General features: G+C 43.2%; 1 protein-coding gene across 3 annotated transcripts in view; it reads left to right on the top strand.

Moving 5' to 3' along the window:
* Positions 1–8387, top strand: part of ARHGAP18 (Rho GTPase activating protein 18) — a 248214-nt gene extending 239827 nt beyond the window's left edge. For all 3 annotated transcript variants that reach the window (XM_068231538.1, XM_068231539.1, XM_068231540.1), the window contains 2 exons: positions 1342–1400; positions 7628–8387. In XM_068231538.1, coding sequence (XP_068087639.1) covers positions 1342–1400; positions 7628–7722 — 154 coding nt within the window. In that variant the 3' untranslated portion in view covers positions 7723–8387. The remainder of the gene's footprint in view (positions 1–1341; positions 1401–7627) is intronic.
* Positions 8388–14288: the final 5901 nt, after the last annotated feature.

Below are 14288 nucleotides of genomic sequence, written 5' to 3'. Positions count from 1 at the left end.
AAAAACGCATGCGTTTTTCAAGGCTTCTTGAAACGTGTTTGATGCATTAAACGCCCTGAAACGCATTAAAATGCCTGAAAACTTATTTCAAAAACGCTTGAAAGAGGCAAGTGTTTTTATGTGTTTTATAAAAATGCAGCAGTGGGCTCAGGCCCTTAAAGAGACTCTGTAACAATTTTTGTTAGCCTTAGTTCTTCTATCTTATAAGTTCCTATGCCTGTTCTAATGTGCTCTGGCTTACTGCAGCCTTTCCTAATTGCACTGTCTCGGTAATAGATCTTATCTCCTTTCCTCTGTCGTGTCTGTTGGGTTAAGGCTTGAATGTGTGGAATGTGCAGGGCTGCTTGTGATTGGATAGAAGCGATACACACCCTCTGCAGGCCCCCTGCACACTCTGTATGACTCACACACTCCGTTTATGTGAGCCTATTACAAGCTGGTTAGTTTGTTTGTAAACACTGCCTAAAACTGTTGATTACAAGCCAGGATTGCAGCAGAGAGTGGCATAAACAGCACAGGGGGGTACAGGAGAAAATAAGGAATAGAATGGTATGCTTTTTAGTGTAAGAATATTAGAGTACAGATTCTCTTTAATAAAACCTCGAAACCTGAGGCTCTTTGGTTTGACCAATATTTTTTATCTGGATTCTCTAACACATTTACCTGCTCTTATGGTAAGGTGCTTTAGCAAATGTGTTCTCTGTGCATTTTTGTTTAATAAGCTAGCTATAATGTATATTAAAAATTGAAGAAAAAACATTGTTTGTCTGGCTCTTCTCAGTGATATGCTATTGCAGGTGACTTTTTCTATTAGTTCACTAATTGTCTTAGGAGCAAGTGCTGCTGCCACTGGCTGGTGATACTAGAGCAATACAATGCAGCTGTATAGCCAGTGTAGTTCACTGATCCTGTTCCGTAGTGATGAATAATTGAAGCAACGGTGGACAATGATTCCATTCTTGTTAACTAGAGGACAGTGCTAGGCAGGGCCTCCTTTCCCACTGCTAGGTGAAGAGGCCATAATCCTATCACATGTGCTTTAGATCAAAAACATTTTAGTCTTACGTCTGGTACACACATCTAATTTTGATTGGCCAATGATTGGCAAATTTTATCTTTTCCATATAGTATGAGTGCTTACCTACACAATCCGGTCATAGAATTCAAAATCTGCTGGCCCTCGTACTGCGAGGAGGTGGTAAAATTGTTCAGTTATTGGCCAGTCAAAATTGCATGTATGTATTCACCTTAACTGAATTCTGTTTCTGGCTGTATGATTTGCAACTCAGTAGCTGAACTCTAAATGTCACTTTGATACTATTTTTTTCTGTTTCGGTGCAGTTCATCAAAGACCTTGACAAAAGAAGAGGTGTGTTTATATGAAATTGGGGGAAATATTGGTAAGTTCAGCATACCATGTTGGTGTGTTTTTGTGTAGTTCTGAACACAATCCGGTTAATCTTTTAAGGAAATTGATTCATTTGTTTAAGATTTTTCAAATACACCTGATGTGAAAGGGATATACAGGTCAAACTCAAGAAATTACAATATCGCACAAAAGTCAATTTATTTCAGTAATTCAACTTAAAAATAACACTCCAATAATCTCGACCTCTAATGCCCGCTGCTTGGGGTTGTACTTGACTCAGAGCTCTCCTGTATACTTCGCATTGCCTCATTAACTACCACAAGCTATTTCCGTCTCAAAAATATATTCCGTATTCGTCCCTTCCTTAGGCTAGATCCACACTGGTTCATTCAGGATCGGATCTGTTTTAAACGGATCCGGTTTTCTAAACCTTTTTTTTTTCTTCCCCCGTTTTTCCAGAAATGCATTTTTGTAGCATAAATTTCCAGTCCGTGGAATAGTATGCCCAGCCGTGGGGGGAGAGGCAGCTACCATGCTGGAGAGGTATAGCAGGCAGGACGGGGGTGGCAGCGGGGAGGGGGGACGCCCACTCACCTGGGTCCCCCATCCCCGCTACCTTTCCAGCTACATGCTGCAAAACTTGTTACAATGTATAGCATCGGGGAGCTTCTCTCCATTTCCTCCGGTCGCCGCATCACTGCCTGCAATGCCACCCTCTATACTTCGGAGGGCAGCATTGCAGGCAGTGACGCGGAGGAAGGAGGAGGAGAAGGTGAGCTCGCCACTACTATACATTTTAACAAGTTTTGCGGCATGTAGCTGGAGGGGGTAGTGAGGACGGGGGACCCAGGTGAGGGAGGGGGTGGACATCCCCCCTACCAGCTGACCGCTACCACCCCCATCCTGCCTGCTATACCCCTCCGGCATGGAGGCTCCCCCCTCCCCCCCCCCCCCCCCCCACAGGCTTTGACACAGAAACTGATCCGTTTCTGTGTCCAATTCTGCCTGTGTAGAGGAGGATCCATTTTTCTATTGCCTGCCACTACCCCTGCGTGTATTAGGATCCAGATCCGTTGCGTGAAAATGCAGCAGATCCGGAATTTCCATTCAGGTTTTGAAAACAGATCCCGCAAACGCAGATGGACCCGTTTTTTGTTTGGGTGAAGACGGCTGCTATTTTTAACATTGCTATTGTTACAAGCCTGAACGGAGAAACTGGGATTGATCAGTTTGCAGCAACATAGACAATGAGGCAGGGAAATACTGTGCAAAATGTTTATTGACAAACCGTGCTTCAGACAATATAATGCAAATTCCATGCAATTGCATACACAACAAACAATCAGGAATGCAAGACAAATATACACAATGATGCAATCACCACATGCATATACATCATACAAGCAAAGTTAAAATCCCCCAAACCCTATCTGTCTATCTACCTAAATATATACAGGATATATACACATATATACAGGACAATTGTATACAATATATACACCAATCGCAGTACAAGGAGGCAGACACAAAATCACACTCAAAACAAAGCATAAGTCGTCAACAATCGAGCAATCACAGTACAAAAGGAGCAGGCAGGAATCGAGGTCAGACAAGGAATAGGTTCAATAACAGAGTAGCAGATACATGAATGCAAGATACCAGGAAACCAGGGTTGTCCAGATACTCCAGCTTGTGAGTGCAAAGTTCTGGCAAAGGTTGCTCCTTGCAGGGCTCTTATATAAGGAGGACACACCTGCAGCATGATCAACAAGCAAAGTCCATAGAGAACAACCCTTGCAGTGGCAGAGCTGTCTCCAGCCAGCATAGAGCCACCCAGTGGTGGAACAACGAAAGTTCAGGTCGTGCAAAGTCTCCAGAGCCACCTGCTGGTGGAATAAAGGAAGTTCATCAGAGTTCAGCATGTTGCCACCAGCAGGCAGGAAGTGGCATGACCAGATTCCTAACAGCTATCAGTGGCTCCGGTTTTGATCAGGTTTTAAAAACTGAGCCAAGGATAAGTTTCCGGACCTAGTGTGAATGAGCCCTTACACAAGAGGTCACCAAAATGCTTGTACACTTCTTAATTATCTCCCGCCTAGACTACTGCAACACCATGATCTGTGGTCTACCAAAGATCAGGTTGGCACCTCTCCAATCCCTTTTAAACTCCGCTGCTCGCCTCATTCACCTCTCCACCAGCTTCTCTGATGCAGCCCCACTGTGCCGTTCCCTCCACTGGCTGCATATTACCCAAAGGATCCTTACCTAGTGTGTCCTCACACTACCCTTTAGATTGCAAGCTCGCAAGGACAGGGCCATCCCACTAATGTTTACTGTCTTTGTTGCAATACTTGTGCTGCTTGAGACTCTGCTGTACATTTTTTGGTTGTACCTATGTTCCCCTTGTCCTCTTATTGCGCTTTGTAAAGCGATGCTGCGGAATATGCTGTCGCTATTTAAGTACAATAATAATAACAACCTTAAGGCGTAAAAACCCCAGAACCTGAAGTGGTTGATTTGAGCATGGGTTGTGCTGAGGACAAAATCGGGGAGCAAAGAAACTTTGTATAGATTCTCTCTTTAACATGTCCCTTAATTGTCCAGTTCAAGGAAGGATTTGAGTATTCTTGCATCAAATCCTTGAATCTTGAACTTTGCGACTCATATCTGTTTAACTACTTGAAGACCGTCCCATGCCAATGGGCGTGGTCGCGGCAACAGCCCCAGGACCGCCTAACGCCAATTGGCGTCAAGTCCTGGGGCTGCATTTTGCAGGAGATCACGTGCATGCTGCGCGTGCATCTCCTGCTCGGGGGGCAGAGCTTCGCCCCGCCTTCAGTCACCGAGCAGCTGTCTTTACAGTTAGTACAGCACAGCGATCAGTAGAAGCACAGTGCTGGGGACAGCCGTGTGACAGTGGGGAGAAAAGGGGGGGGATCACTTGTGTGTTGTTGTGCGGCCCTGCATCTTTGCCTTAAAGCTGCAGTGGCCAATTAAAGGTCTTCCGAGGCCAAAACGAAAAAAGTTAAATACCTGCATCGCATATGAAAGCACAGAGGACGCCATCCGCGCCCTCCATGTCGTTCCGCCGGATCCCCGCCGCTCAATAGCCCCCCTCTCCTGCCTCCACAAACATGGCCGCATGAGCTGGCTGTGGCTACACAGTCCGCATAGCCCCGTGTGCAGCTGCCCAGCTCTATGGCCAACCCCCCGATCCACGCTACAGGAAACAGCCTGTAGCATGGATCGGGGGGTTGTCCCTAGAGCTGCGCAGCCGCACTCGCGGCTATGTGGACTGCGCAGCCACAGCCAGCTCATGCGGCCATGTTTGTGAAGGCAGGAAAGCTCGACCCGGGCTGTGGGGTCGGGAGCCGGCCCGGGGGGCTATTGAGCAGCGGGGGAACGGCGCGGACGACGTCCTCCGTGCTTTCATATGCGATACAGGTATTTAACTTTTTTTCGCTTTGGCCTCAGAAGTCCTTAAACAATAAAAAGTCCTGGTCTTTAGGGGGGTTTAACACCGCGGTCCTCAAGTGGTTAAACTAGGGATGCTCATTCAGTTTTTGCGGAGTTTAAATTTCCGATCGGAAATCCGAACTCGCAAATCGGATTTCTGCGGAAATATCGCATTACTGCAAGTCGGCAATTTTAGCCCAGTTACAGAACTCCTAAGCATTACACCAATCAGAGAATGCAGAGTCAACTCGTAAGTATTTGGCCAATCAGAGAATGCCAAAATGACCAAAAAAAAAACCATTACTCGGAACTACAATTTCTGTGAAAATACGGCATTACCAGAACTCGGTAATTTGAACCCAATCACAGAACTCAAAAGTATTGGACCAATCGGAGAATGCAGAGTCAACTCGTAAGTATTTGGCCAATCAAAGAGGGCAAAAAAAGGCCCTCAAAAAAACCTTCAGAAATCCGAACTCGGAAATCGGAAAACAACCAGAAATCTGCGGAATCGGCATTGGCAGAAATCACTTTAAATAAATCTAGGGTCACACTACATTAGCTTCCCAATATGGACGATTGCTGCAAAGCTGATGTATGATTTTAGGGTGTCTGTTGAAATGGACATATCATGGAAACCAATGGCATGTCCATGTTTCATGCAGTATCAGACAAGTCATGCAAGATGAGACCTTGTGTTCCACTACCACAATAGATACAACAAAACACGTGAACAAATTGTATAGTTAATATAGGAACCCATCAACCGGACCATTGTGGAAAAGGAACCAACTTAGACTCTGGTGTGCTCTTTATTCAGGAATGCCATTAAAATCAATAGAATATGCATAGCTTTTTACAAAATAAGAAAACCTGATGCCTTTAAAATTTAATTATTTGTCATACTCCTCCTAAAAAGGCTGGATTCACACTGTGCATGTTGATTAATGCATGCGTTGTTACATGTGTGAACTGCAATGGACACTGTGCACATTATACATGCATATTTAGGCAATGAATTGCATATGGTTCACTGTCTCTTGAGATTCAGTTCATGGAGAGATATGTTGGCATTTTCCTTTAGAAATCCTAGGTTTAGTTGAGAGTTCATTGTTCCATCAGTGATGGCAAGCTGTCCAGGCACTAATGTAGCGACAAAACAAGAGCAAACCAGAATACTCCCACCACCATGTCTCACAGATGGGATAAGGTTCTTCTGGAATGCAAAGGTTCAGAGTTGTCACATTGTTACCTACTGTAAGTGACAGGACCAAAGGCAACATTTATTCAAAGTGCATTTTACCATGGGATAAATTAACTTTTGTTTGTATTTACCAATCAAATTATATAAGGTGGATGGGGTTCCATTTTAAAGGACTACTGTGGGGGGGAAAACAGTTGAACTTACCTAGGGCTTCTAATGGTCTCCCGCAGAGGTCCCGTGCCTGCGCAGCCACTCACCGATGCTCTGGTCCCGCCTCCGGTTCACTTCTGGAATTTCCAACTTTACATTCGGAAAACCACTGCGTCAGCGAGAGCGAGGACGCGGCTGCGCAGGCACAGTGGTTTTCTGACTTTAAAGTCGGAAATTCCAGAAGTGAACTGAAGCATTGGGGAGTGGCTGCACAAGCACAGAACGCCTGTGGGGACTATTAGAAGCACCAGGTAAGTTCAACTTTTTTTTCCCCCTACCCCCCTACAGTAGTCCCTACAGTAGTCCTTTAAGGGTAAAAGATCACTTTGGGCATGATTCACAAAGCTTTTTCACCTGTTTTCCCATTTTCACCTTATCTTTGTTACTTTTTAATCTCCCAGAGAGCAAAAATATAATATAATTAAGGTAAGAAAAGTAATATTGAAATGAAGTTAATAAGGAACAACTTACTTTGTCTGATTAGTTTGCTTGTAAATGTGCTGAAAGGTTATTTTTATCAATTGGGCAATAAATAAGTCATTTACGAGAAGTTTTGTGAATAGAGCCCATTATCTTTACTGATCATTTGAAAGCTAGGATACTCCCTTATGGTGGCCATACATGGTACAATAAAATCGTTCGATTATCCCGTTTATTCAATCTAAATGATCGAATTGAATGTAAGTTGAAAATATTTTTTTTCGATCAAGAAATTCGAACGATTATCCCGTTTTTTTTCGAGAAAAATCTGATCGAACATGCTGGAAAAATCTTTATATTCGATCTAACAGAATAATCGAACTAAATTATCTAATGGAAAAAAGTTAAAAATTGTACCGTGTATTGCCACCTTTAGTCTGCCTCAAGGTGCCCATACATGGTACAATTTTTCATTTTTTTTCCAATTAGATAATTTAGTTCGATTATTCTGTTAGATCGAATATAAAGATTTTTCCAGCATGTCCGATCAGATTTTTCTCCAAAAAAACGGGATAATCGTTCGAATTTCTTGATCGAAAAAAAAAAAAAAATCAACTTTCATTCGATTCGATCATTTAGATCGAATAAACAGGAAAATCGAACGTTTTTATTGTATCATGTTTGAGCACCATTACATAAAGCCTGTGCTGGTTGGTGGAAGCTGCCATATCTACCGGCTTCTCTAAAAGAGGACTGTGGAGACTGGGTGAAACCTTTCCTTCTATTTTGGCATTGCTCTTTAGCATTTTGATTAAAATATTGCTTTTTTAGTTTTCACCGGCACGGAGCAAAAGTCTGACTTAACATTGACATAATATAGATAATTTTAAATGTACAAATCCAATTTAGGATATCTTTGTCTCTTTAAAATAAAAAAAAAACTTTTTGCACCTTATTTTACTCCATAGGTGAACGCTGTCTTGAAGATACAACATATATGAAAGATCTTTCTCAGCTCAACCCCAATGCTGAATGGGTTATAAAGCCAAAACACAAAAAATGAGCTGAAGTGAAGAAAAATCTCCATAGAATCAAAGAAGGCTTCGTACGGACTGGAGGCAAAACGCATATCAATTGTCAATGTAATGATATGTATAATAATGAAAAGCCTGTTGAAGCGTCATTGTTTCTGTTGATGCCATTTATGTAAGTGGAAGAGAATGGCCGCCTCCATTTTGTACTGCCAATAACAAACCAGTCCCTCCATAAATAAGGAAACTGGGATACTGTCTGTAAGAAAACAAAGCAAAAACCTTGTATGGCTATTCTGTTGTTGTGAATACTTCGGACCTGTACGTAAAACGTCTCATGGGAAAATGTATATAAAAAAAATTAAGTATAAATAACGAAGTCTATTACAAGTAGACATTTTTGAACATCAGGATATTTGTCTTAAGAACGCAGCAAGGACAATGCCAGGTAACTTTTATTTTTTTTAATTTTTTTTGCTTTTGTGTTAGAAAACACATGGTCTTTATTTCATCTATATTATTAATTTAATTCTACTTTTAGAAGAGTACATGAAGGAAATACTGTAGTTTTTTGTAAACAGCACATATTTTTGTTATTTGTATATAAATATATATATATTTGTGCAAAATGTTATTAAAAATGTGTTTTCAAGGATCTATGTAAAAAGACATAAAATGTACTTTATTTAAACTGAAACCTTGTATGCTGCTTGTTTTCACATAGGGTTGTCACATGACGTCTACAGCTATGCACTTAAATTGATTTGTACTTTGTCCTATGCCTTACTTATAATGGACCACTTTAGAACCTTCTTCAATATGACCATACTGTACTACTGATTTTTTCCCTGTGAAGTGAAAACATAGGGCAGCACCAGTTGATTGTTTACATGAACCTGGTGTAAAGGCTGTAAAACTACCCATCACTCCTGAACCTGGTGTAAAAGCTGTAAAACTACCCATCACTCATTCTCCATCTATTTTGCCAGGTCTCTTTTCACCGGTAATAGGAGTGGTGGTTTGAGATGCACAGAGTGGAAATAGGAAGTCATTAGAAGCTTGGATATTGAAGTGCTGTAAGGGTCAGATGGCTATTTCTCTAGCTGTATGCAGGGCCGGCCCTAGACTTTTTGCCGCCTGAGGCAAATTTTTAAAAAATTGCCACCGCCGCCCCCCCCCTCCTTTCTGGGGGGCCGCCGAGCTGGAGCGGTAGCTGGCAGGACGGGGGTATTGGGCCAGCGGCAGGGAGGGGGGTCGGACCCCCCCCTCCCTCGCCTGGGTCCCCCGTCCTCCGCTCCCCTCCAGCCTTAAATAGAAGCAGCCGTATGTGTAAGAGGCACGGGCGGGGAGGACACTCACCTCTTCCCAGCGTGCGCTCCACTGAAGTCACTTCCTGCAGCGTTGCAGGAAGTGACGTCAGTGGAGCGCACGCTGGAACGAGGAAGAGGTGAGTCCTCCCCGCCCGTGCCTCTTACACATAGCGGCTGCTTCTATTTAAGGCTGGAGAGGAGCGGAGGACGGGGGACCCAGGCGAGGGAGGGGGGGGTCCGACCCCCCTCCCCGCCGCTGGCCCAATACCCCCGTCCTGCCAGCTACCCCTCCAGCTCGGCGGCAGGCTCCCCGCACCCACGGACGGGCGGGTGCCGCCCCTGGAAATTTGCCGCCTGAGGCAAATGTTTCACCCCGCCTCATGAGCGGGCCGGCCCTGGCTGTATGTAAGCAAAGGACTGCTGCTGCCCATTTACCCTAACTCTACAAGTCTGTGTTGTTTTCAGAGAAAATGTTTCTGATACTTCCTGAATGTATATGACTTGACACAAGAATCACACTGTGCTGGTTCTATGAACACTTAAATACTAATATATGCTTTTTATCTTTAAATGTTAAATTGGGAACATGATTTTGCAGTTGAAATAATATTTATGAAAATAATGCATGTTATAGATGCACCAATAACCGATACACTTAACGAATACTCACAGGTACTGATGTGTATTGTTTCTCTTGAAGCTTAAAGAGAACCCGAGGTGTGTTTAAAGAATGTTATCTGCATACAGAGGCTGGATCTGCCTATACAGCCCAGCCTCTGTTGCTATCCCAAACCCCACTAAGGTCCCCCTGCACTCTGCAATCCCTCATAAATCACAGCCGTGTTGTGAGGCTGTGTTTACATCTGTAGTGTCAGTCTCAGTTGCTCCCCCGCCTCCTGCATAGCTCCCGTCCCTTCCCTCCAATCAGCAGGGAGGAAAGGGATGCAGGCGGGGACTGGAGTTCTGCAGGAGGCGGGGAGAGCAGCAGACTGACACTATAGAGATAAACACAGCCAGCTCTGACAAGCTGTTTGTCAGCAGCGTGGCTGTGATTTATGAGGGATTGCAGAATGCAGGGGGACCTTAGGGGGGTTTGGGATAGCAACAGAGGCTGGGCTGTATAGGCAGATCCAGCCTCTGTATGCAGATATTATTCTTCAAACCCACCTCGGGTTCTCTTTAAAGCCAGAAGCATTGCAAAAATATTTGAGTGGTGTTGCTCATAAAGTAATGTTTTGTACAAATTTTTGGATGACAGGCATAACAAAGGGCCACAGAGTCCAGGTCTATTTCCAGCAGCTTACAGAGCTTATCTCCAACTGTACCTTGAAAAGCCCTTATTGTTATTTACAGCAGGGATTAGCGTATTGGCCTTTCCGATCACACACTACTTTTATTAAAGGAAAGTCATGTCCCTTTAAAAAGAACCCAAGCCTAACCTCAGGTTTAGAAAGATATACTTAGCAAAAGCTTCAATAGGATCCTGAGGATTCCCTCTCTTCAGCTACGTATTGGCTCGGTTGCACTTTAAAGAAACTGTCATTAACCCTCCTGGCGGTCAAGTAAAACCGCCAGGGGGCAGCGCAGCACTATATTTTTATTTATTTATTTTTTTAATTATGTAGCTAGCCTACATGACAGCCACTGTGCAGCAGCATCCCCCCACCCTTTTCGATCGCCTCCGGCGATCAAGCCCGTCCGGAAATCTCGTTCTGAATGGGATTTCCATTAGGGCTTCCCCATCGCCATGGCGACGGGCGGGATGACGTAATCGATGTCGTGACGTGAAAGGGAGTCTCGATCCACCCCGCAGCGCTGCCCGCCACTGATTGGCCAGGCAGTGCATGGGGTCTGGGGGCGCAGCGTGGCGGGTAGCGGTGAATCGGCGCGGCGGTGATCGGGCAGTACACGCAGCTAGCAAAGTGCTAGCTGCGTGTACAAAAAAAACTATGCAAAAAATCCTCCTGCGCGGCATAGCCCGGCCAGGAAGGTTAAAGAAAGAGAGACTGTCATAACATTTTTAAATTTGAAATGTGTGCAACGAGTATGGAGGCTGGCTGGCATCTTTGTATAGATCTTTTCTAATGAGTGCTTTTGTAAAGAATAATGGAAATGCTGATAAATCCCCCACGAGGAGATAGACTAGTCCACAGATGTCGACCTCGAGACCTGGATGGCCAGATCCATGCCAGAGTTTAGGATGGAAAGAGAGGAATGTGTTCTACCTGATGGACCACATCCTTCCTGATTCAGATCCATCAATTAATTTGAGCTGTGTCAAAAAATGTGTGAGGACCTCGGCTCTCGAATCACCAGTTTTACATCCCTAGTCCAAATCTGTCAGATTTGTACTGCCCGAGACAACAACATAAGAGAAAATTAGTTTTTTGTGCATTTTATTCTGGGACAAATTAACTTCTATGCACATGTATTTTGAATTCTATGTTTTCCGACTGTAGTGATCCTTTAACCTAGTATAATGTGTGTTCAAGCAGGGATTCGATCAGTGAGTGTTAAATGTGTATGTATAGTATTTTTAGTGCATGTATTTATTGTGCATAGCCCTGAAACATTTTAAAATGTGTATCTTTAGTAATTGGGAATATTTACCCATCCAGTGACTCTGTAGTCTAAAGAGCCTGCTGTGAATGTAGGGATGCAATGTTTCTCTGTTAATCTGATTGCTCTAAGTATCTGAATTAAAAGTTCAGTTTTTTAGGTTTCCTTTAGCTACATTCCGAGGTTATAGCCACATAGCCTTATGTAGTGTGTGTCTATATATTCTAAAAGTGCCTTTAATTTGCACAATAAATGTATATTCTGTAAACTAGACTGTAACCTCTTCAGCCCCTACTGATCTCTGCTGAGCATCTCATCCATCTCTTCTCCCACTCCTCTGAAGCTGCCCCTCTCTTCCTGTCCCTATATTATTTACCCATTTCCCCAAATATTTGGTTAAAACTCCTAACCTATCAAACACTGCTCTACATACACTCATCCTGACACACATTTCTTCCGTATTCTCCAAATAGACATTTGGACATTTGAATCGTTTTGATAGTACCTTTGATCCTACCATGAAACCCTCTTGTTTAACTTGATCACCTCCTCTCATTCTCGGATCTAGGACTTCTCCTGAGTGTCACCTCTCCTTTGGAACTCTTGCCCACAGCCTGTTTGTCATGCTCCAAGCCTAGGAACCTCCAATGTATCCTTAAAACACACCTCTTCAGACACCTCTAATCTGTTTTATCTAGAATTGGAGGTTTGCTGTCTTATACACTAACCCCTTCATCTCATTCCTTAGTGTCTTCACCTCAATACCCTGCAGATTGTAAGCTCTCAAGGGCAGAGGCCTCCCACTAGTGTTTCTTGTTTTAGAATAAGTTTTACCTCCCTGCAAACAGAAGTTCTGTGAGTCCAGTTTAATGAAGGTAGGATTTGTAGAGAAAAATGTTAGATATACTGCTGAAGAATATGTATCACTAATAACCCTTTGAGAAAAATGTTTAATGTGTAAATAGTTGTACCAAAGTTGGTTTTAGTTATAAATATGCAAATGTTTGAATAAAACTGAGGCAAAAATGATTTTTGCATTATCTGCACTGTACATTGTAGTTGAGCTCATTTTTGTTAAATTGTTTCTTACTTTGTATATACAATATATTGATTATTCTCCAAAAACTGGCGTGTTTTCATTCATTTTGTATATTTTTCACTATATAATCTAAGAAAAAATGTAAAGGAATAAAAAGGTGACATGATGAAATAGACATGTTTGTACAGTGCCAAGCACACACATAACTAGGCTGCGTTTTATTTTATTTTATTTTTTTTTCTTTCTCTGCCTGAAAGAGTTGGGGCTGGTTTTCACTTAGCCAGCTTGCGTCTTGCAGGACGCATCCTGTCACTTGCAGTGATGTGAGCACGCGGTTTAAAGAGAACCAGAGACGAACAACATAATACATTTATACATACCTGGGGCTTCCTCCAGCCCCATCAGCCTGGATCGCTCCCACGCCGCCTCTATCGCCGGTACCGGGTCCCGTCACTTTGGCCAGTCGATGCAAGCACAGTGCACTCCCTCCATGCTGTTCAGGCACCTGTGTAAAGCAGGCGCGGCGAGACTGAGGCAGTCCCTGCAGATGCGTACAACTGGCCGCGTCCGGCGGAAGTGACGGGACCCGGTACTGGCGATAGAGGTAGCGGAGGACAGCGGCGTGGGAGCGATCCATGCTGATGGGGCAGGAGGAGGCCCCAGGTATGTATAAATCTATTATGAGTTTTAGTCTCTGGTTCTCTTTAAGGGATTCAGGTGCTTGCTGCAGGAAACCTCATCATACAATCCAGAATCTCACCGAAATGTTATTCAGACAGCAAAGCATTGGTGAAAACCACCCTTAAACAGGAATGCAAATGAAAGTTTATCTCCAGTCAGGACCTGGTCCGACTATAGCATAACACTCACTGATTACAGTCCTTAAACACTTTCATGGCAGAAAATGGTTTCTGAGAACAGGAAAGAGATTGAAGTGGTCAATGGTGTATATATTTTCGCTCTGGCATACTTAAGTGAATGTCATTAAGCAGAGTCCATGAAACAGTAAAAACTTTAAATATATACTAAAACAGTGGGATATCTATACAAGTCATTTTTAGGAGACGGAGAGGGTAGAGAAAATTGTTTATCTCATCAGTTTATTTTGACTGTGGTATTATTCCTTTATGTAAACTCTTTTCACTCATTCATTCTTTACTCACATTTTATTGTGGTTATAACCAATGTAAAATATTGTTCTTGGATCTGGCTACCCTTATTTTACAATGCTTAAATAGACTTGTTGGCTACAGGTGGGTAGAAATTTGCTTATTCTACCTGGACTCCCAGCACAGTCAGGGTCTTGAGTTCTCTTCAAGACTTTACAGTTTGACACAAGTGAATGATTGTTCACTTTTACATGCAGTAAGAATCAACTTGGGCTTTTCCAAGATTTGATGTCCAAGAAATTCAACCTGTGATGATGAGCACTTAATTGTGTCCATTCTTACTCATGTTTTAACCCCTACGAAGTAGTAGTAGAAAAGATAAATACAGGCGCTCTCCAAACCAAAATTCTCCACAATGGTGCAAACAGTCTAAAGATCTTTAATGCAAAATATATATAATCCTCCTCTTAAATGTTCAGCTTCTGCAGCCACCCAGTGCTCACAAGGAATATGCACAGTAAAATAAGGTGACCATCACCCAAGCAAGAAGAAGACACTAGTCAAATATATTGTGGGCCCTC

Source organism: Hyperolius riggenbachi, chromosome 4, assembly GCF_040937935.1.
Source record: "Hyperolius riggenbachi isolate aHypRig1 chromosome 4, aHypRig1.pri, whole genome shotgun sequence".
In the NCBI taxonomy this organism is placed as follows: Eukaryota; Metazoa; Chordata; class Amphibia; order Anura; family Hyperoliidae; genus Hyperolius; species Hyperolius riggenbachi.
Note: the sequence above shows the minus strand (reverse complement) of the source record. Positions and strands in the feature narration are given on the sequence as shown.